At 38.6% G+C, this 22,710-nt stretch overlaps 1 protein-coding gene across 3 annotated transcripts in view; it reads right to left on the bottom strand.

Moving 5' to 3' along the window:
* RIC8B (RIC8 guanine nucleotide exchange factor B) overlaps nucleotides 1-22,710 on the bottom strand; it is a 32,190-nt gene that overhangs the window by 5,840 nt on the left and 3,640 nt on the right. For all 3 annotated transcript variants that reach the window (XM_068191058.1, XM_068191059.1, XM_068191060.1), the window contains 7 exons: nucleotides 14,587-15,195; nucleotides 11,911-12,005; nucleotides 7,265-7,418; nucleotides 6,859-6,954; nucleotides 4,288-4,432; nucleotides 4,016-4,160; nucleotides 2,138-2,257 (listed from right to left, as the gene is read on the bottom strand). In XM_068191058.1, the coding sequence (XP_068047159.1) occupies nucleotides 2,138-2,257; nucleotides 4,016-4,160; nucleotides 4,288-4,432; nucleotides 6,859-6,954; nucleotides 7,265-7,418; nucleotides 11,911-12,005; nucleotides 14,587-15,195 (1,364 nt within the window). The remainder of the gene's footprint in view (nucleotides 1-2,137; nucleotides 2,258-4,015; nucleotides 4,161-4,287; nucleotides 4,433-6,858; nucleotides 6,955-7,264; nucleotides 7,419-11,910; nucleotides 12,006-14,586; nucleotides 15,196-22,710) is intronic.

Here is a 22,710-nt window from a genome sequence, read left to right as displayed (position 1 = left end):
TCCTTTGATGACAAGAGAGAGAAGCAGAAGCAGGAAACCTGCCAAGAGCACTCTGCCTCAAAGGAAGACTCGAACCCCAGAATCAACCAAAAACTCCAACCAAGCAACCTCTGCTTTGCATCTGTAGGGTGCAAACCACGGGTAAGAAGTGCATTCCATGTAGAATTAAGTCTGCAAACTCCCAGCACTGAAGGGCTCAAGCTGGAGGCAGCACAAGTGTCCTATTCCAAAATCATGGAGGGACTCCCACTACTATCAGCATGGAACTAACTCCTTCTGATATGCAAGACTGGCAACTTCCCATATTGTTTAACATCTGCAGGGCCCACAATTGCACTCAATTACATTGATGAAAAACATCCCACAGCCTCCCCATTCCAAGTCTTTCTTTTTCCTTCCTGCCAGCATTTCCTCCTCCCCTATTTTTAGTAAAACAAAAAGTGTGGGAAGAACAGTGAAATGATTTTATTGATGTTATCACAGCACCTAAAGGAGTCACATCAACAACACTGTCCCACAGTAACCACAATACTAAACAAACAAACAAAAACCCTACCACAGAGTGCCAGCCCTGAAGCAGTCTAAGTGCTATAAAAGAAATTGCAGGTGGATGTAAGGGGCACAGCAAGCCCAAGGTGACAGCAGTGCTGCTGGCCAAGAGGATAAGTGGGGACACAGGGCAGCAGCTGCTCAGTCATTGTCAGCCTGTGGCAGGCACTGCAGCAGGTGCCTCCAGCCCTCCAAACTGAAAGGGCTCTTGTGCCACAGTAACCATTGTGAGTTTTTGTGTAACTGCTGCAGTGACAGCAACTGACTTCTGTCTCAGCTTGTCTGCAGCCTCAATCTTTCTTTCAAAGAACATTTTAGACCATTTAGTCATTTTATTGTGGTACCCTTGATGCTCAGCATCTTAATTCTCTAGCTTAACATAGCAATGATTCAGTTTTACAGAGCAGTTCAATTAAGATTACATGTGCACTGGATTTTCTTCTCTTTCCTAAGAAGACTATGACATGGTACACTTGCCTTCCATGCAAATAATGTGAAAAAATTTCCAATTACTTCATTGATAGTCTCAGATCAGTTAAGTTCCTTCTCTGCTTTCAATCCTGCCTGTAATTCAGTTTTTGACAGCTAATGTAAAAACCAGATTCTCCTGTCTTTTGCTATATTCCTAATCCTTAACAGAGATGTAAAAAACACTTGTTTTGCTGAATGTCTCTCAATAGATCTTGTTAATTGATTATCTATAGACTCTCACAAAACAAGCACATTTCTAGCTGCTGAGTTTTTTCCACATTTGAAGAATGGATTCACTTAAATATTTACCTCCTACAGCTCAGTTTAATGGCAAATTAGTATTATGTAAGTGTTTCTCAAGAATGTAACTTTACTTATGAATTAAAAAAAATACAAGCAATCAGTCCTACATGGCTAGAAGTATGGGGAAAGAAAAACCAGTAAATTCTAGGCATATTGAGCCAAAGAGAAAAAAAGCCAGAGAAAACAACATAGGTCTGTGTTCTTTTGTACATAGAAAGTTATGAACTGAAGATCAACTCTCTGTATCAATACTGTAACACCATTATGTCATACTAAGCACCTGTTTCTTTAATGGCATTACCTTCATCACATAAAACAAATTACAAAGGCTGATTTGTAATCCAGTCCACACCTAACTGTAAATTCCCTTTTAATTGCTCCATTATACAATTTATTGTTTCTGACAACAAATATTCTCACACTGAATTTGCTCTTCATATAAGCAGCAGGCATAATTAGTTACAATGAGATGCTGCTCATCAACTTGAGGAAAATAACCATGCTTGCCTTGGGCCTAGATTGTGTCCCATACTTTAAAAGAAGAAATTCTCTTCATTACCATCAGCCTATCTATTCAGGAGGCAGGTCCCCTCATCACCAGATCTTCCCAATTCTGTCCAAACCTCTCCAAAAGAGGCTTCCTCCGAAGTCCTGCAACATATCACTCTTTTCTTTGAAGTGCCAAATGTTTTCTCTGCATTTAAAGTGGTCCTAATCCTACAAAGAAGTCGATTCTAGCACTGTTTTGAAGCACTAGACCTTAGTAAAGAGCCAGGATACAAATTGCCTCTCAAAAGCAGCTATAACACAATACCTGGAAAGTTTATCAAACATGTTGACAAGCTTCATAGCTTCATATTCTTTTTGTTCTTCTGTCATTTCATCCATTGGATTGGGCATTGGTTCTTCTAAGTGACCAGTGATAAGGTTAATGCTGGAGGTGAAAAAACAACACAGTGTATATTTCTGCAAGAACAGGTACATTTTCTATCTTCTTAATAGCAGGAAACAGGAAGAACTCACAGAAACCATCAAGACTAAAACTGTCTGAACTGCACACAAAAGGTTTTGTTATAAATAGACCAGGTTCAAATTTATACTGTATTTTCTCATGAATCGTGACTGTATCTTTGTGTGGATTCACTGTATTAATGTCTTGTCAGTGCTCAAAAATGCACAGGCTGGTAGTTCTTGTTGCTGGAACCCAGAGAGGAACAGTTTGAAACCAGGGGAATGATGATGGCAACAATGACAATGTCAATAGTACTAATGACATAAATAGGGAACTGGATGACAGATACATGTCTGAAACTAATTTTGTACAAGTTGAATTTTAAAAATATAGACAGGTTCAAGTTAATTTTCCATTAATTTAGTTAACTGTTGCCCTTCCATGATGATGATTTTTTGCTCAAACCAGATTAAGTTACTTTACTTAGAGCATTTGCAAAGCCAGTTTCATTTTCACTGTTAATACAAGTGAGCAGTGATACAGAAGTGGTAACAAAACCAAAGTAGTTTTAAAGAAAACTTTTAGGGCATGTTATCCTTTCAAACATTTTAATCACAGATATTTAACAGCAATACCAAAAATCAGATGCATAAATCAACTGACAGTTATCTTGAATGTTTCATGTAAGTGTTAGCTTTTAAACTAAATGGATGTTATAGTTTTACTTGTGTGCATACAACTGAATGTCAGGCTTTTGAAAGAAGAGCAGAGAGGAAAGAGCAAGAAAAAAAATCATGAAGTGCAAAAATAAAAAGAAACCTCCTGGTTTAGAGTTAATTTCTTAGCATAGAAGCAATGTAACTCATAAATCTCATACATTTAATTCTGTCCTTTGTTCATGTACCCTAATAGGAATTTTTCAATAAACCACAAGCACCCACCATATACCTATGTCTGTGTAATTCCAGGAAAACAGAGTAAAACAGAAGAATAATTTTAACACTTCAGATGTCCACTATCAGCAATTTCAGAATATCTTTAAAATGGCATCAAATCCTAGATGTAACACGTCAAACTAAAACCTCTAACACCCAATCAATTACAACTAATAAAAATCAACAGAGCTTCTATGTGGTCACTGAATTCTTCAAACAAATATATTGGATTCCTGCTGCATGACTTCTATACAAGTTATTTTGCTCCTCCCATATTTACATATGTGACCTACTTGGTTCTTTAGGAAAATTTTAGTACCAGGCAATCTGAAACTAAGTCAAAACCAAAACTAAAACTAAACCTACTGGTTTTCTCCTTTTTAACAATGTTCTGGCTAAAACCTTTAGCCATATCTAACACCATTACTTTCTCCATTACAGAGATATACCACACAAACAATAGTTAGCAGCTTGGCAAACTTCATGTGAGTTCCTCAAAAACCTGGGACAAAACCCATCCTTGCTAAGTTTGCTCTAAATTTTTTTTCCTATCACTTCCTCAAAAATCTTTCCACACTTGAATTTTGAGTAGTTTTTCAGATGTTAAATCATTCTCATAGGAACTTTCATGATAGTCACTATTAGAGGCTGGTTTCTCAAGAATTAGACCATGAAATCAGCAGAAGACAGGAGTTAATATAATCACGTATCATTCCAAACTCTGAAAATGGTAAAAAACCCCCAAAATTACATCAAAAGAATCCAAAATGCAACAGGATATGGGAAATTGAAAACAATACTATACTTTGGCTTTGCAGATTTGTATTCTTCTGTGTCTGTATCCTCATCATCTGAGTACCAATGATCTCCTCTTCCTCCTGCTAGCAGGCCCCTGGCTGCCAGCAATCCTGCTGCGTTACCATAGCCTGTGTATTTCAACAAGCTATCGACTGCAAAGAGGATACAGAAAATTATTCAGCTGTACTCAGCTACAAAACAAACCCCACCAAAGTGCTACAAGAATTGAGAGTTACAGCAAGACCTTATACAAAAGGGAGAAGAAAAAGTAATTTTTACCTCTCTCTTTACAAAGGACAAAAAGAAATTCTGCTGCAATTTGCTTTACTCCAAGGTCAACGTGTGTCATAAGGCGCACGAGTTTGTTCCTCACTGTTGTGCCAACTTCAGGACGGTTTGAGACATCTCTTAATGGGGGCAGTACCTGGCAGCACAAAAGAAAGCGAAGAACAGCATAAAATGCATGGAAATGTCTTGCAAAACCAGTATTTGTAAAAACAAACGTAGTCAAGAGAACAAAAAAATACTCTGTCCTTCAAAAAAAAAAAGGGCAATAAAATCAGTCAACTATGCCCACATGCATTAATAGTGACTCTTGCTTCTTAATATATTTAATTTTTCTGGTCTGTTATTTTGGGCAGAAAAATACTGTCTCAAATGTAGACTTTAAAAATAGAATTATTAGGAGTTTTTGAGCACAAATGGGTGTCCCAGGAGAGTTGCTCAACAGGCAGCCAAAACCTCATGTTCTCCATTTCTTCTGTTTTCCTCATGTATCTTGTAAAAGTATTAGAAATACCAGTTTATAAGGACACTTACACTCTAAAAATGCTGTGTAGTTTATATAGAACAATGATGTGCTTAATGAAAAAGCAGGAAAATAAGTACATTGCAAGTTCTACTACAAGTTTCTACTACTAAATTTCAAAAATGGGCTCTTCATATAGAGGAAATGGATACTTCAACCACAAAATACTTTTAAAAGCTCAAGCTAAATTTCAGAAATATTTTGGAGCTATCACTATTTAACACTTCCTCAAATATACTACTTTCTCATTAGAGGTCATTAACATTGTTAACTTCAAGCCTCAAGAAAGGCAGGTAGTGCACAAATGATGCAAACTAACATGTGCCTCCTTGTGTGGATGCCTTCAGACTCAAAATCTAAGTAAATTTTTTCACATTCAAAGGATATATTATATGATCTGCAAACAAATCTGGGCCATAATATGAAATATTTAATGATCTGAACACTCTTGTAAGAATTATGGATCTTCAATAATTTATTAGGGAATAAAACAAAGTGTGTCACTGTAAGAAATTGAAAGTCCTTTGTTTTCTAGGTGTCTAATGTAAAGTGTCATGTCCTGTGCAAAATCACAGCACGATTACCACTGAAATTGGACTCACTGGAAACTGATCCTTACATGAATGCTACAGTATTGACTGCTTTGGATGAAACAGACCCTGTCTTTTTCAAACCAAGTGTTCAAACAATTAGCAAAAACATTTTACTTTGTCCCTGCTTACTCCCCACAATGGGGATAGTACCATGACTGCCATTTCCCAGTGTGTTGTAAGAATGAATTAATGCTTTTAGAGTACTCTAATTCTAATACAGTGATGAGTGCCATAGGACAGTCCATGAGGAAATCAATCATTCTGTCTTCAGATCACAATTTGAATAGCACACAATAAATAAAGCCCAAGGCCAGAACTTAACAATGAGGGTAATTCAAAATATCAAACATCCAGTCATGCAGTTAGCAACATCCATCCATTCTCTGCACTATATGAGGCAGTGGTCCTGTGGCAGGAGTCAGCATGCAATTATATCCTGACATTGGGATGCCCAGATGTCGTAAAAACATGCAGACAACTTCATTTTCTAGCTTCTGAACACTTGGCTCTGCAACTTTTTTTTTTTTTTGGAAGTTAACAGATCAGCAAAGGATCCTAAAAACTAACTGCTGTGAACAAAAACAAACAACAAGATCAAGTTTCCTAAATTCCTCAAAACCACTTTTCTGGTATAGATGAAAGAGGCAGTAAATATATGCTCTTTTTCATTTAAAATTCCATTTATGAATTCAGGCACAGCTTTGACCTGGGAGCAGCATCTAGGATGCAACTCAAAAGTCACTGCAACTTAGGAGAAGGACAGCAGAAACCAGAAGAGTGATTTCTTTCTTGTGCTCATCTTTTAACTTCTTTCCACTTGACCACAGGAAAAGCAGCAAAAAAAAAAAACAAAAAAAAAATAAACACCACACTCAAACACCGAGCTACACAGATCCCATAAGTGTTCAACCATGGCACAGAAATCTTCTTCCCTGTTAAAAGCCACAGTCCATACTGTTATGAAGAGCTCTTATAAGAGACAAAGTGTTGAAGTGTGCTTCTGTCTAGGGACACTTTTACTCTGACAGGACAGCTGATACACACTGGTACACAAGGCTTAATCCAAACAACTCCTTCCTGTTGAGGTAAAACTAAACCTCAAGCAGAATCCATCAAAACACCTGTATTTTCACTTGCTGCCACACAGCTCTGCAAAGTCTAATTAACTGCACTGAAATGTTTCTTATTTGCTGAGTGTAAGGGAACAGACCTTACTGAGTTTTTTACCCATCTCATAAGATTCATGGTGAATCACATGGACACAGCTTTACAATATCCCTGATGTTATTATTTAACAGCTCTACAAAATGTATCATGGAACTCAGGACATAATATCTATTGATTTACATGACTGAAAAATTATTTCTACAGCACTGTCCTGCACTGATGTGCAAATCTCAAAGTTCATCACTAGCTTCATATTCAAATTTCAATGAATATTTTACTTACCTGAGCTTTGATAAACTTCCTGATATTCCTGTGAGTTCGGCAGCATTCAGTTAATAAACTAAGAACTGGAGTCAGACCTTCTCTGTAGCTGCTTCCCTAAAATAAAACCAAATACAAATAAAATATTTTAAGAGCAAACATTCCTGTTCAAATTCTATGAACACTTCAATAAAGTTCTATATGAGAGCCAAAATATGGACTTTACATAAATAGACAAATGTTCACCCTCAGACACATAGCAAATAGTTTCAGATATTCACAGGAATTTGGAGGGGTTTCACAGTTTAGCAGGACATCCATATTTGTGCTAAGTACTGGCCGAAAGGTTTATACAAAACTTGATATATGTGCACTTTTTGCCTTAGTGAAAGAGGCCCCTTTTGTGAAAAATCCCTGCAGTCCATACCTTGTCTATTCTCTTCTCCATGAAATCCAGTAAAATCTGAATAGCTCCCATATTCATACCATTGTATTTTATATCTGTTTCCTCTTGGGACGATGGATTAATAAGAACATCCAAGCAAGAAACAGGAACATTGCTTAAGAGGTTTATTGCATTGCTGAAACAGATTTTAAAAATTCATTATTCATTTGGAAGAAAGAATTAAAACCAGAGTACAACTCACCATAAACTGCTTGTACAACTGCACTCTAAAAGAGGCCCTGCAACTCAAACAATGTTTTATTTTCTCCTCTCTGGGTTTTAAAGAACGTGGCCTGCATTATTGCCTGAGTGCTGGCTCTTGGAACAAACAAGGAAAAAGAAAGACAAAAAGTTCCAAAAGCAGCAGTGCACGATTACTTCCAGCCCCCACAGTATCCCATCCCATGGATAAGGCACAGCTTCCAGCAGCAAGCTACAGCAGCTGATCTTGCAGGACAGCAGGGGGAACTCTCACATTGATTTGCAGTAGTCAGAGTTTTTTCCTCCTTGAAACTTGAAACATTTTACCATACATCCACATTACCAACATTAGTGTGGCAAAATACAATATGAACAACATTTCCTCCTGCTATAACAGGGGGGCAAATTGGCCTTTTCTTAGGTCCCCTGAAATATTTTCATTTTTATTTAGTTTGCAGTATATATGAAATATAGAAGGCTTTTAACACATTAAAAAAGACTCAGGTTTATTTACCAAGCACTACCCTTCAGTAACTGGCAGTGTTCCCATTCTAGGACACAAAGAGGAGCGTTCCCAAAGGACCACTAAGTGATTTCAATCAGGCCACAGGGGCCCTCCCTCCTCTTCAGTGGAGTAAGGTGGGACTTACTTTGCAAGGATCTCTTGCAGGGTAGACATGCCTTGAGTTTGCTATCTACCCTGTTCTCACTGTACAGACTTGGGCTTGTACTGGACCTGAACACTGGGAGAAATTACGCAGATGCTGAAAAAATTAGAATTCTGTCATTATTTACTTGCTGATGTCCAACTAAACTTACAAATGGGTGTATTTAGAAATAACACAAAACTATTCAGGTTTATCCTTGCAGCCCTCAACGCTATCAATGAACCAATGAGCACTCATGTTTCAAGGACTGGTGAAGTGTTCCAAGAATGGAGAAAACTTTTCAAACAACTTCATTTAAGACTTTTAATAATATCTACTTAGAAGCTGCCCTCTATTTCTAAGTTATTTATACAATTCTAACAAAGAATTAACAAAAGAGAAAGCAAACTATGGCCATCAGACCATAACAGGATTTCTAACAAATGTGCTGGTTCTGGTTTGATCAGACTGGGTGGCTGTTCCACACTGTGCCATCTCCTTTTTGCTCTTTTAGTAATTGAAATTCAGACCACTATTACTTTTGGGAATGCTTGTTCTCTTTGTTTTGTTTCTAAATCCTGTTCAAGATATGTCTTTTATATCACGGAAGTTATTCTCCAATAATTCAGGAATAGTCAGAAACAAAACAGAAGAAATTCAACAAATATTTGGTGGCTTCAGGACTTTCATCAAAAGTTCTCTTTTTACCAGTTTCTTATTAAACAACCAAGTTCTCAAACACCTACAAAATTAATTTTCTGGATCACTGTGCCTGAGCTATTCTTTTCAATAAATGAAGCCCGGCTTTCTGATCTTTGTCACTCCACTGACAGTTTTATTTGTGGCAGAGGAGTGTATGAAATTCTCCAGCTACCAGGAAGTCAGTGACTATGCACAGATATGCACAATAGTGTTTGCATTCCTACTCCAGGGGGTAGAAATACTGCGTATATTACTCTCCCCTTTTTGGCTTCCTAGAGATCATTAATCACTGGGACATGACATCCACCCACTCATGCTCCCAGCCCCCTCCTGATATGCAAATTCAGAAGCAAAGGCCTATTTAGAGCCAGTGAATGCCTTGATGAAAACCTTGTTAGTGGGCAAAAATGGCACTCACTCTAACATGTGATACTTTAAGTTGTTCATATTCAAACATTAAGCAATGCCACAACAGAACCACAATGACAATGCTGGGTACTAAAGTAGTTAAGATCTTTTTATGGCTAACTTCTGCTTTGTTATTAGAAATAGTCACACTGACAATCAGCACATGGTGGCTCAGGGCATGTATCCAACACTCAGTGTTCACCTAAAATAAATCCTCAACTCTCACATTCAGAGCACAGGCATTCAAACAAAGTGCTTTAACAGGCTGCCCAAACCTTTCACTGAAGCATCTCAGGTTCTGCAGATTTACAAACTTAGGGAAGTGCAAGTGATCAGCAATCTTATGAAATAGATTGATATCTCCCTGATGCTTCATACAGTTTATTCTGCATTCACTACTGGTTTGTTTCCTTTTAACACAGTTTTCATAATTGCCTTAGTAATAGGCTCCAGGAGGAAAGCAGAGCTGGAAGTTGTGCTCTGCTCTCTAACTCACACCTCATCTCTAGCAATAAAGATTGCACGGTCAGAGTCCAGCATGCCGAATGGCCCAAATGATGACACAGGCCTCTCTTATTTGGCTACATACTGCTAACAACAGTTTACTCATTTGTTAGTGCAGCTCCTATCAGGAATTGAGCTGTGCTTGTCCAAGTAGATCAGTGGACTGAAGTGGGGCCCTTTGATGCAGGCCCCAATCCCTTTGAGGATTTGCAGGGGCATCACTTCCAAGTATAGCTTTTCTGTTCCAGAGCTGCCTTGTGATGAACAGTCTTGGTGCAATAGTGTATTCAATTATTCAGCTTTTATTGCATCCTTGAAGCATTCAAAGACAAAACTCAGGTTCAGCAAAAAGGCTGAAATATTTGAATCGCAGCAGACAAATCCTGCACAGTGCTCTCGCAGCATGTAAATCAAGATCAAATACCACAAGCAATGATGGCATACTTGCATTCTTTACTCTTCAGCTAACTTAACCAGCTGCAGTTTGCTAACTGAGGGACAAAGTTGTTTTCTCAGCATAGCAGAAAGACTAATGCAGTGCTACACTGAGTCTGCTGGAGAAGGGGGAACAGCTGAAGTGATACAAGGCAGTGATGTGTGTCCTTGTTTCTCTCCTGCTTCCCCCTCTCAGAATTATGGAGAGCCTTTGCTTTGACTTGGTGTCTCCTAAAGCCCATGTGGGCAACACTGCCACAAAATATCTCCCTTGACACTGAAATCACACCAACACTACATCATCTTCACAGCTGCCTAATTCTTTATGTACAGCCCTTTCTGGATCTCAGCTGCAAGTGTGTGCAAAAGCTAAACCCGAAAGGACCTGCATAACTTGCATCCTTTTCCTATAGCACAAGACAATTACATTTTACAAGGCAATAAATTTAACAGGGTGACCAGACTAGTCGGACTTCTGGGCAAGGGAATAGATCTTGGCAAGAGCATCAGCTGTATAATAATTCTTTTAACTCTCTCATAATGGTTGATTTTACCTAAAACTCTTAAATTCTCCCAGCAGTAGGGATTTTATTCATGCTAGTCCCTCCCTTACAGGAGGCTGACAGCACAAAGCACCCACCATAAGCAGCAACAAAGAGAAAAACACTAACTGCCCTTTAGGACACAGCGCTAACTTCAGTAATGGCAACTACTGCAGCAGTATCCTGAATTATTCCAAACTAGTCTGCACCAACTGAGAAGGGCTCTGATGTAGGATTTTAGTGTTCACCTCCTAAGACTGTTGATCTCTAAGAGCTTTCCAAGATTTTAATCAAGGTCATTTAACACTTTCAAGATTGCTGGGTATGAAAAGCTGTATCCTTCTTCCTAGAGACTGGCACAGAAGACCTTCAAAAGATTCTACAGGCAGCTATACAGACATCTCTGAAGAAGAAAATGGCAACATTTCAGTGCTGAAGGAAGCTACTGTACTGTCAGGCCCAGTGAACAGCCGACCTGCTAGGTAAAAATAAGGGTGTCATAAAGAAAGAACAGTAATACTAAACAAAGACCCACCAGCTCACCAAAAATAATCTGAATTTTGATTGAATTACTGGCTGCCAATACATAACAGTAGGGTGCAGGACTGAGGAAAAAAAAATCCAAACCACACACCTAAAACTGTGTGATTCACTCATCTTTGCAAAAAAATACTATTACCAAGGAAAATTATTGGTATTTCCAATAAAGCGGCCTAGAACTATTGGGATAAAATATCAACTTGTTACTTCCACCCCAATCCATCAGAACTGCAAAACTTACATATAGAAATCTCAAAACGTAGTGTTTCCATCAGTTTCTGTGCAAAACAACAGAAGTTGCATTTCACTTTAATTTGAACTACACTTAAAACTTCCATATGCATTCTTGTCCTCAGATACACACATGTGAACACAAAAACAAAATTTTAAAAAGGTGAGCTTCATTATCAGTGATAGAAAATAACAATCTTGCCAGCCACCTTCTCTCTAGAAAATTGGATATGCTTAAACAATGTTTGAGGAAAACAGCTTTCATTAAAAAAAAGATTAACAATATTAACTCAAAATAAATTAAGTTTTCATTGTTTCTCAGATTTCCACTTTAGATTTTAGGCAAAGTAATCTCTATTTAGAAAAACCAACCAAACAAAAACCTTTTAACATAGACAGGTTCTGCAATTCTACCAACCTGTGCAACTCTTCAGTTTTTTCTTCAGTAGGGCCCGTGGTTAATAAGCAGTGTCGAAGGATGGCAGCCATGTAACGAAATTGATGAGATTCATTCTATATAAATATAAATTATGAAGATATTTTTTCATTTTGAAGATTGCAAGTAAGGGTTTCAGGTCACTAGAATAATAAAAGTTAAAGATGGAAAATACCTATTAGATCATAACATCCATCCCTATCAATAAAAGGACTGTACCTTAGTGTTCAATGAATACTTAATGCTACATAACTCTCAGAAGCTAACTTTGAATCAGGCCTTGTAAAACTCACTGGGGAGGTTTTTCCAGTTAAATCAGCCTTTATTAGTAGAAAACCCAGTTCCAAGTGTTTGCTCAATTCCATACCACTGTTCCTAACACACCACCCTCTTGCTTCCTGTATTTGCACCAGGCCACCTCTTCATCCATTTAGATTATGCATGTTCTTCATTTAATTTGTCTTCTACTCATTTAGGCTTTTTACTGCCTCCACCCAGTCTCTTTTTTCTAATTCCCTTGATACCTTTCCTCCATTCCATTAATAACTTCTCAGCAACCTTACCTGCCCTACCTTTTCCTCTCTCCAAGCAATCCCCCCTTCCAATCTCCCACCAGACAGCAGCCACACAACAGTACACCAGTAACTGCAACCATTTAACTGTGTGTCATTGTCCTCACCCTTTTCCAACAGCTCCTCTTGACATCTATCATATGTTCTGGAGAGTTTGACCTGGCACAAAGCACCCAATGCATCTTTTGTAGCATCAACATCAAAATCTGCCAACTGTACCACCTGAAACTCTTGTCTAGCTTTGCTACTTTGAAACCATCTCCAGTCATTAAATACTGGTGTTTCAAATGGTTCTCTCTATATTAGGATAGATCTTGTTTAGCTTTCCACCCACATGCCCAAGCTCTCTGCTTTCCTTTTATTTTCCATGTGTTCTGCTCTTTGTAATCTCTTCAAATTCTGCACCTTCAGCCCACTTCATTAACACCCCTTTCACTCTTCTTCCAGACCATTAAAATGGCCACTGGAATATTCACTAAGCAGAATGTCACCTAACATATCTGGGTAACAGCTAACAGCCACTAAAAAGTTCTTTGATTTAAAAGTTCTCTGCTTTTAGGAACTTCTAGTAAAGAGTTATTATCTAAGCTTTATCTCAAAATGCAAATAAGCTTCTCCCGCCCTGGGATGTCTTAAAACTCATAAAAAAAACCCCCACCAAACAAACAAACAAACAAACAAACAAAAAAAAAAAAAAAAACAAAAAACAAAAAAAACCAAAAAAAAACCACCACAAAACAAAACAAAAAAAACCCACAAAAAAAAAAAAAAGGCCGCATGCATGCTTGGGATATTGAGGAGGAAAAGACAGTGAGCTGGGCTTTACATCTCTCCAGATATCCAGATTCAGTATTTTTTAGGAGTAAACCAACTTCCACATATCATGAGTTTATCTCTCAAGAGGTGAACAAGTAATACAGCTTCTTTTTCCAACTTTCCATATAGCTGTGTTACATGCTTTTTTATCTCCAGAACAATCATTGTCTATACAAAGAACTTTGACTAAAATACTTTTAATAAGGGTCTAAGTCAGGAATATAAACAGAAGAAAGAAACCTCACTTTCTTTATGTTTCCTTGAAACTCAAATGTTAGCTCCTCTGACCCCCTTCAGCACTTAATCTTAAATTTCAGGATTTCTTTCTCAGCATATCCTTGAGACATTAAAGCAAAGAATAAACTGTCAACTTTGCACAAGTTTTGCATTCCTTAAAGTTGTAATTAATGTCCGGTTTGCTATTTAGTCCAATGCACTAAAGAGAATAATTACTTGCAAGTTTTAACTACTGCAGAATTTTGATCAGCTTTATATGCTGCATATTTACCATGTCCAGTGGAAAGTAAATAACACTGTTCTAGAGACTATGACGTGGATTAAAAAGAAAGGTTCCCTATATAATTCTCCTGCTTTAGCACAGACTCAGGTTATTCAGCAAAGTTACCCTTGTAATTTCTGTTTATAAATTTAAGGATGCAACACATAGGAAGCATATTTATCTAAGGAAAAAAAAAAAGATCTGACATAATAACGAAAACAAACCAAGATAAACCTTATGAATAAGACATAACAATGGAAGTGTATTTGGTTCTTGTACTTATCTCCTCTAAAAAGATAATGTTTAAGTCCAAAACTGGTGTTGGGAGGATGGGACAAAGATATTAACAACAGTAGCACTCTTTTCATCAGAGTTATTTGTTAAAAATGAGAGTTGACGTACTTGTCATGCAACAGAGAAAAACTAGGGAGTTCTCTCAGCTCTATCTATTGCCCTATTGCCATAGTCCACAACCTCCAGAAATGCAGCCATCTGGTACACTTAGATAAAGAAGTTTTTTCTAGCCAGCTAATTATTAGTGAACAACATTTATTTTCCTTTGGAAATCTAAGACTTTTATGAAACAGTATTTTTTACAGTTTTAACTTGCATTAGGCAAGCCAAGCAGTTCTCCCAATACACAGAAAATGTACAGGTAAGATTTTCTGCCCAAGTCGTAACAGGAACAACAACAGCCTCCTGTGTATCTACCCATTGATTCTTGCAGGCTAAACAAAATGAATTGAGAAAAGCACTTTGGCTAAGCCTTACCTTGCTGTGGACATTCCAACTGTCAAGTGTTACATTAAATAGAGCCTTTAGTGCCTCAATGGCACAATCTGTCTCTTGCAAAGATAGAGGAGGCCTGTCACGATCTTCTGCTGCCTTATATTCTTCTGTCCATCTTACACTCAGGGAACTCTCCAAAGCCTGAGTCAAAACCTGCACCCCTTGTAGCTCCTGACGCAACTGTGCTCTAATATCTGTGTGCAGAAGCGACAAGAGGAAGAGGAGACGCAAATCAAAGCATTTAATGTCATCAACAAGCTGCCGGTCCTTACATTTCTGCAGAAGATTGCAGAGCATTGCTGCAAGATTCAGTTCCAAACTGAGCTTCTGTGCAACTGAACTATTAAAAATTATGTTACAGAGGCATTTTAAGGCTTCTACTATAACAGGAAATTCAGATGCTCTCTCCAGTGGATCTTCCACAGTGTCCAGCTTTGCTAGTTTCATAAGGATCTGCATGTTCCTCTTTGTGGTTACAGGCACTAAAACCTTCTTGTCCCTGGAGAGAATCCGGAGGGCCTCCAGGCAGGCAACTTGACATGAAGTTTTTGTGTCTTTTTCAAGGATGTTTAGAATTCCCTCACACAGTTTCTAGCAAACACAACAAAGAAAAAGGGAACAGTTTTAGTGTCAAAATATTGGTAGCAATAAGAAACTACTTTGCAAAGCTTCCATATAACTTTTGAGGTTTTATCTTGTTGTATTGTGTTTTTATATATTTGTAACAGTTCTGTAATGGTTTTCCCCTTCACCCCCCATTTTCTCCCAATGGTTACAACCTGAGCTTTCCCGCCCCTCCTCCAATGCCACCCCTCCCTGGTGCCTTGTCCTTGAGAAAGTAGGTATTCCACATTAGCGCTTCAAAACATGTACTTTACCAAAGGCCTCCAGAGAGCACCAAAAGCAGCTTTCCTCATGGACACAATCCAGCTACATCAACATTTGCAGAAACAATAAGCCAAAATGGCAGCTGCTACCCACCACTGCCAGTTACAGTATCTGGACTAAAAACTCCAGAAGAATAACAAAGCTAGAGAGAACTGAAAGCAAAAATACGTCCAAGTACAACAGTCACACCTACAGCACCTGCAGAATTTTATGTTAAGGTTGTTTCAGTCAGGAGGCTGGGAGAAAAAGAAACCAAACTAACTGCTACTTAACACGCAAGGATTAGCACTCCATGTTTGGTAACAGCTCTAAGTTGTGTGGCCTCTTCAACCTAATTGTCACTCCTCCCATTTCTAGTATGACTCTCAGAAATAACACCTCTGACACAGAAAGTAAACACAGTTTTACTTGAAGGCAGACTGTAGCAGTTCTCCCAAACCAGCAAAGCTGCTGCTTTATCAACACAGATTGTTCTTGATGTCAAAATAGTTCAGAGATTCCTTATACCAACAGGACTGCATAAATGCAGCATGAGAAAACATAACACTCCAATAATCTGCAGGTCAGAACTGTAACATCTGAATTACAGAAGCATTACCTTTTGTAAGAGAGAAATGGACAATCAATCAATCAAAGGGAAGAAAAGAGGCTAGAAGAGATTGCTTGATGTGAGAGGACTCCAGTGGGTTTTTATGCCTTTTGCTCAAGACAACACAACTACTCACGGGTACTAGAACCAGAAGTATAGTCACAAAAAAGTTCCCAATACAATATAAACTGCACTGTACCTCCTAGGACACAGCTCCTCCATGCTCCTCTCCCCCCAGCTTGGTGTCTTGACCATCAACATGAATAAATTACTGAAGAAGCCAGGGCAGCCACTGAGTGGAAGAGCCCTGGTGCAGAAGTCTACTTAGGACCCAAAATTCATATTGTGATCTCAGGCAGTCTGTGTCAAGAAAATGATTACAAAAAGCAGAGGAATACTAGTAAAGTATAAGATGGTTCTTGGTGAATGGGCTCTGGAATTCCACTTTCACTATCACCACCACAATGAAAAGGTGAGGAGTACAGAAGCCCATGACCCTGACACAAAGTTCAAAACAAAGGTTCCACTTGGGACATGTAAGCCAGTATTATTACTGTAATGACTTACAATTAAAGTCAAAATAAAAAAAAAAAAAGAACAAAAACAAAAGCATGAACAAACATTAAATCTAAAGCACATCTAGAACAGACACTCCAGAAGAATATGGGAGCAAACAACCCAAGACTTAAACTTGTTTTCTTTTAACTTCAACAACATTAAAAGAAAACATGTAAACAAAGTCAAACAGTAGGAACTCACAAAATGATTTCTAGGATGCTTGTCCTGGGGTTAAGCCACCCAAAAGCACCACCCAATCAAGATCTTGACTGCATTTCCACAGCCCTGACTAGACTAATCCAGTAAGAGTCTGAAAACAAGGAATGAGCTCCATCTCTTATCACATATGGAACAAGAGAAAGCTTTTATCAGATTAGAGACACTACAGCACTAAAAACCCCACGTGTGACCACTTGTACAGGCATATAGGTACTTTCTGTGGCTGGCAAAAGATACTTAAGTACAGAGTTCTTCACCATTAACCTAATGCTGCTCACACAGAACTGCACAACTCCCTGAGTTAGGCGTGGTATGCTAGACCTGCACTAAATGTTTCTGAAGGTGGCAGCTTTGAAGTGTTTTTAAAAGTGCCCAAAACAAAAAATGACCGGTCTAGATCCACAAATTACCTAGTCACAGCTCAACTTTTTACAAGAGTTCACTTTCTATTGCTGAGAGTTTTCCATACGATTAACTCTGCTTTGCAAGCTGAAGTGTGGAGTCTGTTTGGTTTTGAGGAATAACACAACTGAACAGACAGTTCACAGAAGTTCAGAAAAATGTTAGTTTATTCTGTGTTTAAGCACTTTTCAACTAGACTTAGCAGTTATTCTCTTCCTTGTTGGTAACAGCTGCTACAAGGTGGTCTGTAACAGTTTATCCAAATTCTTAACACTTACTTGATTACAAAGAGACCAAGCCACTCAAATTCTGACTTTCTTTTTCCCCATAACTTTTACCCACCTGCTGCTATGAAAGTGTCACTGGAAAATGTCAAAAGCACTGTAGGAGGGATGCCAAAGGGCAACAACCTCCTGCTGACTTGCTATGAGAGGTGGAAGTCTAACCTTCCCTCCATACAGTAAATGACATGCAATTTAATTAAAAATATAAAATCATCTCTTGGCTTCAAATCATAGCAAAATGCAGCGCCAGAAGATTCTTAACTCTGAATGGTTGTACTAAAGATAGATATTAAATAGAATTGGGTTTTTTTGAGATTTAGCAGACTGATTACAGCTTAACTGCTGACAAAGCTTTCTGGTGTTAAGACCCAGTGAGCCATCAAGAGTGATTTTAGAGGAAGCAGCAATCATTTAGGGTATCTGTGACAGTGAACCACTGCTGGCTGTTCCCAAGAGCCATCAGCAGCTCAGGAAAAGCTAGAGTATCTGATTATAATTGCAGAGCTATCCATGGAGAGACTCACCCTATTAGGAAATTGCCTTGGAGACAATTAAAACCAAAGGCCATACAGCACATTTTCTGTTTTGGTGTTGATGGTACAAGGGAAATGATGCACAGAGAGAAGAGAAACAGGAAGAGATGTGACCCCAACAACATTATTATGCTTTTCATTTTCTTTAGGTGGTGCTCTTTCTACCACCCTGTAGGCCATTAGCATGGCATAAACTAAGGGGCACAGATTTCATTTATGTAGTTGGAAATGAAAGCAAGTGAAAATTCAGACAGGAAGGTACTTCCCCCTTTCACAACACACATGATGATTGTTCCAGTTTCAGGGCCTTTGTTGCTACCCTTTAGGTCACTGCAAGATTTTAACAATTCTTTATTTGGTGTTCTATCTTTTCAACATCCAGATAACATTTTGAATTTCATCATGCTACAGCAAGCAATGTTTTTCATATACTTTTTCACAGACTCAAGGTAGTTTCTAGTTTTAAGTTTTTCTTATTGTAAAATCCATTAATTTCTCTGAAATTCAAGATTTCTCAGCTTTTGTGCTAATAATAAGATTAACACAGAACAATGCACACCATTCCTTTTGTTTATACTGTAGTATAAAATCTTGTATTAAAACAGGAAGGCCAGAAAAACCCATTTTTCATCTTGTTTTGACAAAACTATTAAACTATTTTGGTTCTTTATCTTAACAGCATAAAGCCTTGATGCTAAGAAGCAATGCAGCCAATTTTTCTACAGCCCAGTAGAAAAAGACCTCTCCTGAGACAGAAGAGATCTGTGTTTTCTCCCTTGCTCAGCCACAGACCTGCTGTGTGACTTTGGGCCAATATAATTTCTTTACTTCCCTTATCTTCCACTATCTTTGTTCACAGGCTGATTAGGCTGGGGGGAGGGGATGGAAAGGGGAGCACAACTCTTCAGTTTCTGTGTTTATGTGTCTATTAGGTTTCAGAGGTAAGCATCCATGGCAGTGAGAAAGTAATCCCAAGAATATTTGAAATGGTAGTTACAACTTTCATTTCTCTGGAAGTCAAGACAACATTTATACAACATGTATCATCAATTGTGCTGAATAAGAGGACAATTAGATAACCTCCCCTGAGAAGACTGTGCCAAATTTTTGCCTAGTCTTTGTGGACAGAGGTGGGTGGGGAGGGAAGGTGTATACTTGAATTCTTCGAGGATTCAGCCTGCTTTATTTTGAGCACTTCATCATTGAGCCAGCACTGACAGCAGGAGGTTGGCTGTTTGGCAGGAGCCTGGCAGCTCTGACATAGCACAGCTCCAAGCTGAAGGTCTGAACATGTGAGAGCAGGACAGTTCTGCAGGTGAGGTGAGGAGCACACTGAGCAATCCCTGTCGTCAGAACTGGTGGATTAAACACTTGCTTCAGAGTCACAGAAAGGTGAAATCCTGTGTAGCTGCACTCACAGCAGCCCCTGCTCACCTCACTGGACAGGGAGAGGGAGGACAGCTTTTATCCTCTGTAACCCCCTGGTGAAAGGAGGATGTTAAAAGGAGAGATGGGTTTCATGAACCTTAAGAGGTTTCAGTAAAAGCTGAAAATGCTGGATGGGAATGGGCAGGACCAGAGGGAATTAGAACAAATGCTCAATATTAACAGAGGATACTAAGTACTTTTTTCCACTTACAGACTGGTACTCCCTTAAGGGGTTTTGGTGAAGTCAGAACAGTAACAGCAGCTAAGATACCACACAGTGTGCCCACAGGAGACCTGAGCTTAATATTGTTACAGGACATTCACTAATAGACTTTAAAAGCTTACCCCATACTTACTGGGAGGAGAAAAACTGTGCCTTGGTGGCTTCAGGAACCTTCAGACCTCCCTGAAGCATCACAGCATCAACAGCACTAACTTAAGAATGAGGTTCTTCTGAGATTTGGAGTGTGACAGCATCTTGCTCCATCAACATACTTCACTCCTTCCAGAGTTAAAATATGGTACTGTCCATAGACTTAGAGAATCTCCCCACATCATGAATTTAACTGGTAGGGAAGGCCCCACAATACATTTGATATGACATTTACTACCAGCTATTTCAACACCTTGAAAACACTCAGTGATGCGAGGGAAAAAAGATTGTTTTGGGTGATTTTCTTCCCACTGAATTTTAGATCCATCATGTTCAAATAAAACCTAGGAACACTGGTCTCAAATTACGAAGATTTCTATTAAGAGACCCAAGACAGTAAGCTGGACCTAATACAGCAGAAACCAGACGCTGCAAGTACTACAAAAGGTGAAGCAGACAGAAAGGTATGGAACTGAAGAGGAAACAGTTCAGTCATGTCAGGTAAGGATACGGCTTATAAGTCATATTCTTACATTTGGCTACTGCTTCCCTTTTTTCCCCTTCCTCTTGCAAACTCAGTGCCTTCATCCAAATTAAAAAGCTTTACTTGCCATCTTGGACAGATTTACTTCATCTGTTATTTCATAGCAAATGGTGTTGTGGCAACTTCCAGCTGTGGAATGCTATGACCAACCAGGCAAGCAATGCTGAGAGACATTTCCAGGGCACACACAGTACTGTAATTTTCTTACCATCTCAAGTCTGTAAACAGTACAAATGTGTTGCTACTTCAGAAGCAGTATTTGACTCCAACAAAGTATAAATAATGGCGAGCAAAGCTATTAAATAAGGATCAAGTGGTCCCAAAACCCCTTTCCTTTTTTTATTAGCACGTGAGCTTGAGCTGAAGCATCTGCTGTGCCACAGAAAGGGAGACACTACACCTGACAACTCTCTCCAAGATGACTGCCTGGTCAAATTAATAGATATCACTTTTCTAGAGTGGATTCCAGAACAGACCTAAAGAACCAAGCGTTTGTCTCAACCATGCCATGGTGCTGTGAAGTGTTGCAGTTCTGAAGACTCAACTCTTCCTAGCAAAATACCATCAAAAACTTCTTGACTGCTTGAGATAAATATTTTAGATTTCTAAAAGCTCATTAAGCTCCTCAGAAACACCACCACTGCCTTTATTTCAGCTGCTATTCCAGAACACATTTACTTCTGGTTGGCAATTTCTATACTGTTTACACACAGAAACTGGAAACAGGCTTCCATAAATTCCTATTTTTTATTAGTATATAATAAGTTAAGAAGGATTGGCACTGACTTGATGTGCCTGGTATCTGAGTGGATCTTACAGTACAACATAGATTGCCATCTAATTTATATCCACTCACCACAGATGGGCCAAGGCAGACACATACATCATTAAACAAACAACCAGGACAAATACAAGGACATTACAATCTTGTGTTTTTATCACCCTGTGATGTATTACAGTCCTGTAGCTATGTTCAGATAGACAAGTTTGATAGCATTACCTCTCTTCCTGTCTTGTAGAGGACACAACCTACTTTCCTCCTGGAATCCAGTATCACAAACTCGCTACTGATTTAGTTAGGTTATAGCCTAAAAGCATCATGCTTTGATAGTCATATATCACTGCAGAACAATTTACTCGGTCCAATTAACCAGCTTCTAGTTTTGGCCTTTCTATCTTTTGTAGTTTCAGCATGTCACTGGTGTGTATGGGTTGCTTAAAAAAAGATCCTTATACTGTGTAACTTACATTTACCTCTCCAAACTCATTGTCTTTATTTGGCTTTTGCCAATTTGGCATCTGCTCTTTTCTCCTTTCCTGTGTTCTGCAGTTGGCAGTCAATTTTTCAGACTAGACATTTGCTCAAGCACAGTGTAAAAAGGGATGGTGAGGGAACAGAGGTAAGAAATCAAGTCCAGATCCCAGCTGAGCTCTTCTACAGATCAGAAGGGACACACGCAGTCCATCACCACATCACTGAGCGTCAGCTTCCAGTAAAGCCACAGATAAAGCAAAGCTAAGAGGTCTTTGAGTCCTCTGTGTAACAAGGAATTGCAACTGAAGATTACAGTACAAGCAACTGATGGGTTTGCAAATGCAAAAGACTCACAGACTTATCATCCCATCCATTTCTACCAAAAAAAAAAAATAACACCTTAAAATATTTTGATTTAGCATAAGATCACAGAATGAAACTACGTGAACCCAATTTCAGACAAGCTATCCTTGTAGGAACCTTGCAATTCTGATTTCAAGCTTTGAGTTTATTGAGAAATAGCAGAAAGATACAGCCTCATTCACTAATGAGCATTTTCTGAATAAATATGCAAATCATCCCCAAAGCTAATTACACAACAGAAAGGAAAGGGCTTGTTATTACATATTACACCCTAAAAATAACAGCAGGAAAAAAAAAAAAAATCCAAGTCCAGGCTTTAAATGGAAGGCTGTGGATGGATCCCAAGGGATGTGTTAAGCCCTATTACACCTGGACAGCTCAATTCACATTTCCCAGCTTTGACACCTGACATGCATATACCACATCTCACTGATTACAGCCACCTTTGGAATAATAGGCTTCTGCAACCCTGTCTTCCTTACAGCTTAATAGCTTTCTTCTGTACTTATCCCTTCATCTTAATCCCTAGTGTTCTTTAAGCATCTCACATAGACAAGAAATATATCTGTCATATTGTTACCTGCTGAGAAGAGAGAAAATTGAAAAATCTATGGCAAAATTTTACCTCAGTAGATACAGAAGAGTATCTTTACACTTATTCCTCCACCTC

Source organism: Anomalospiza imberbis, chromosome 5, assembly GCF_031753505.1.
Source record: "Anomalospiza imberbis isolate Cuckoo-Finch-1a 21T00152 chromosome 5, ASM3175350v1, whole genome shotgun sequence".
Lineage (NCBI taxonomy): Eukaryota > Metazoa > Chordata > Aves > Passeriformes > Viduidae > Anomalospiza > Anomalospiza imberbis.
The sequence above is the reverse complement of the archived record's forward strand: the minus strand, read 5'-3'. Positions and strand labels throughout refer to the sequence as shown.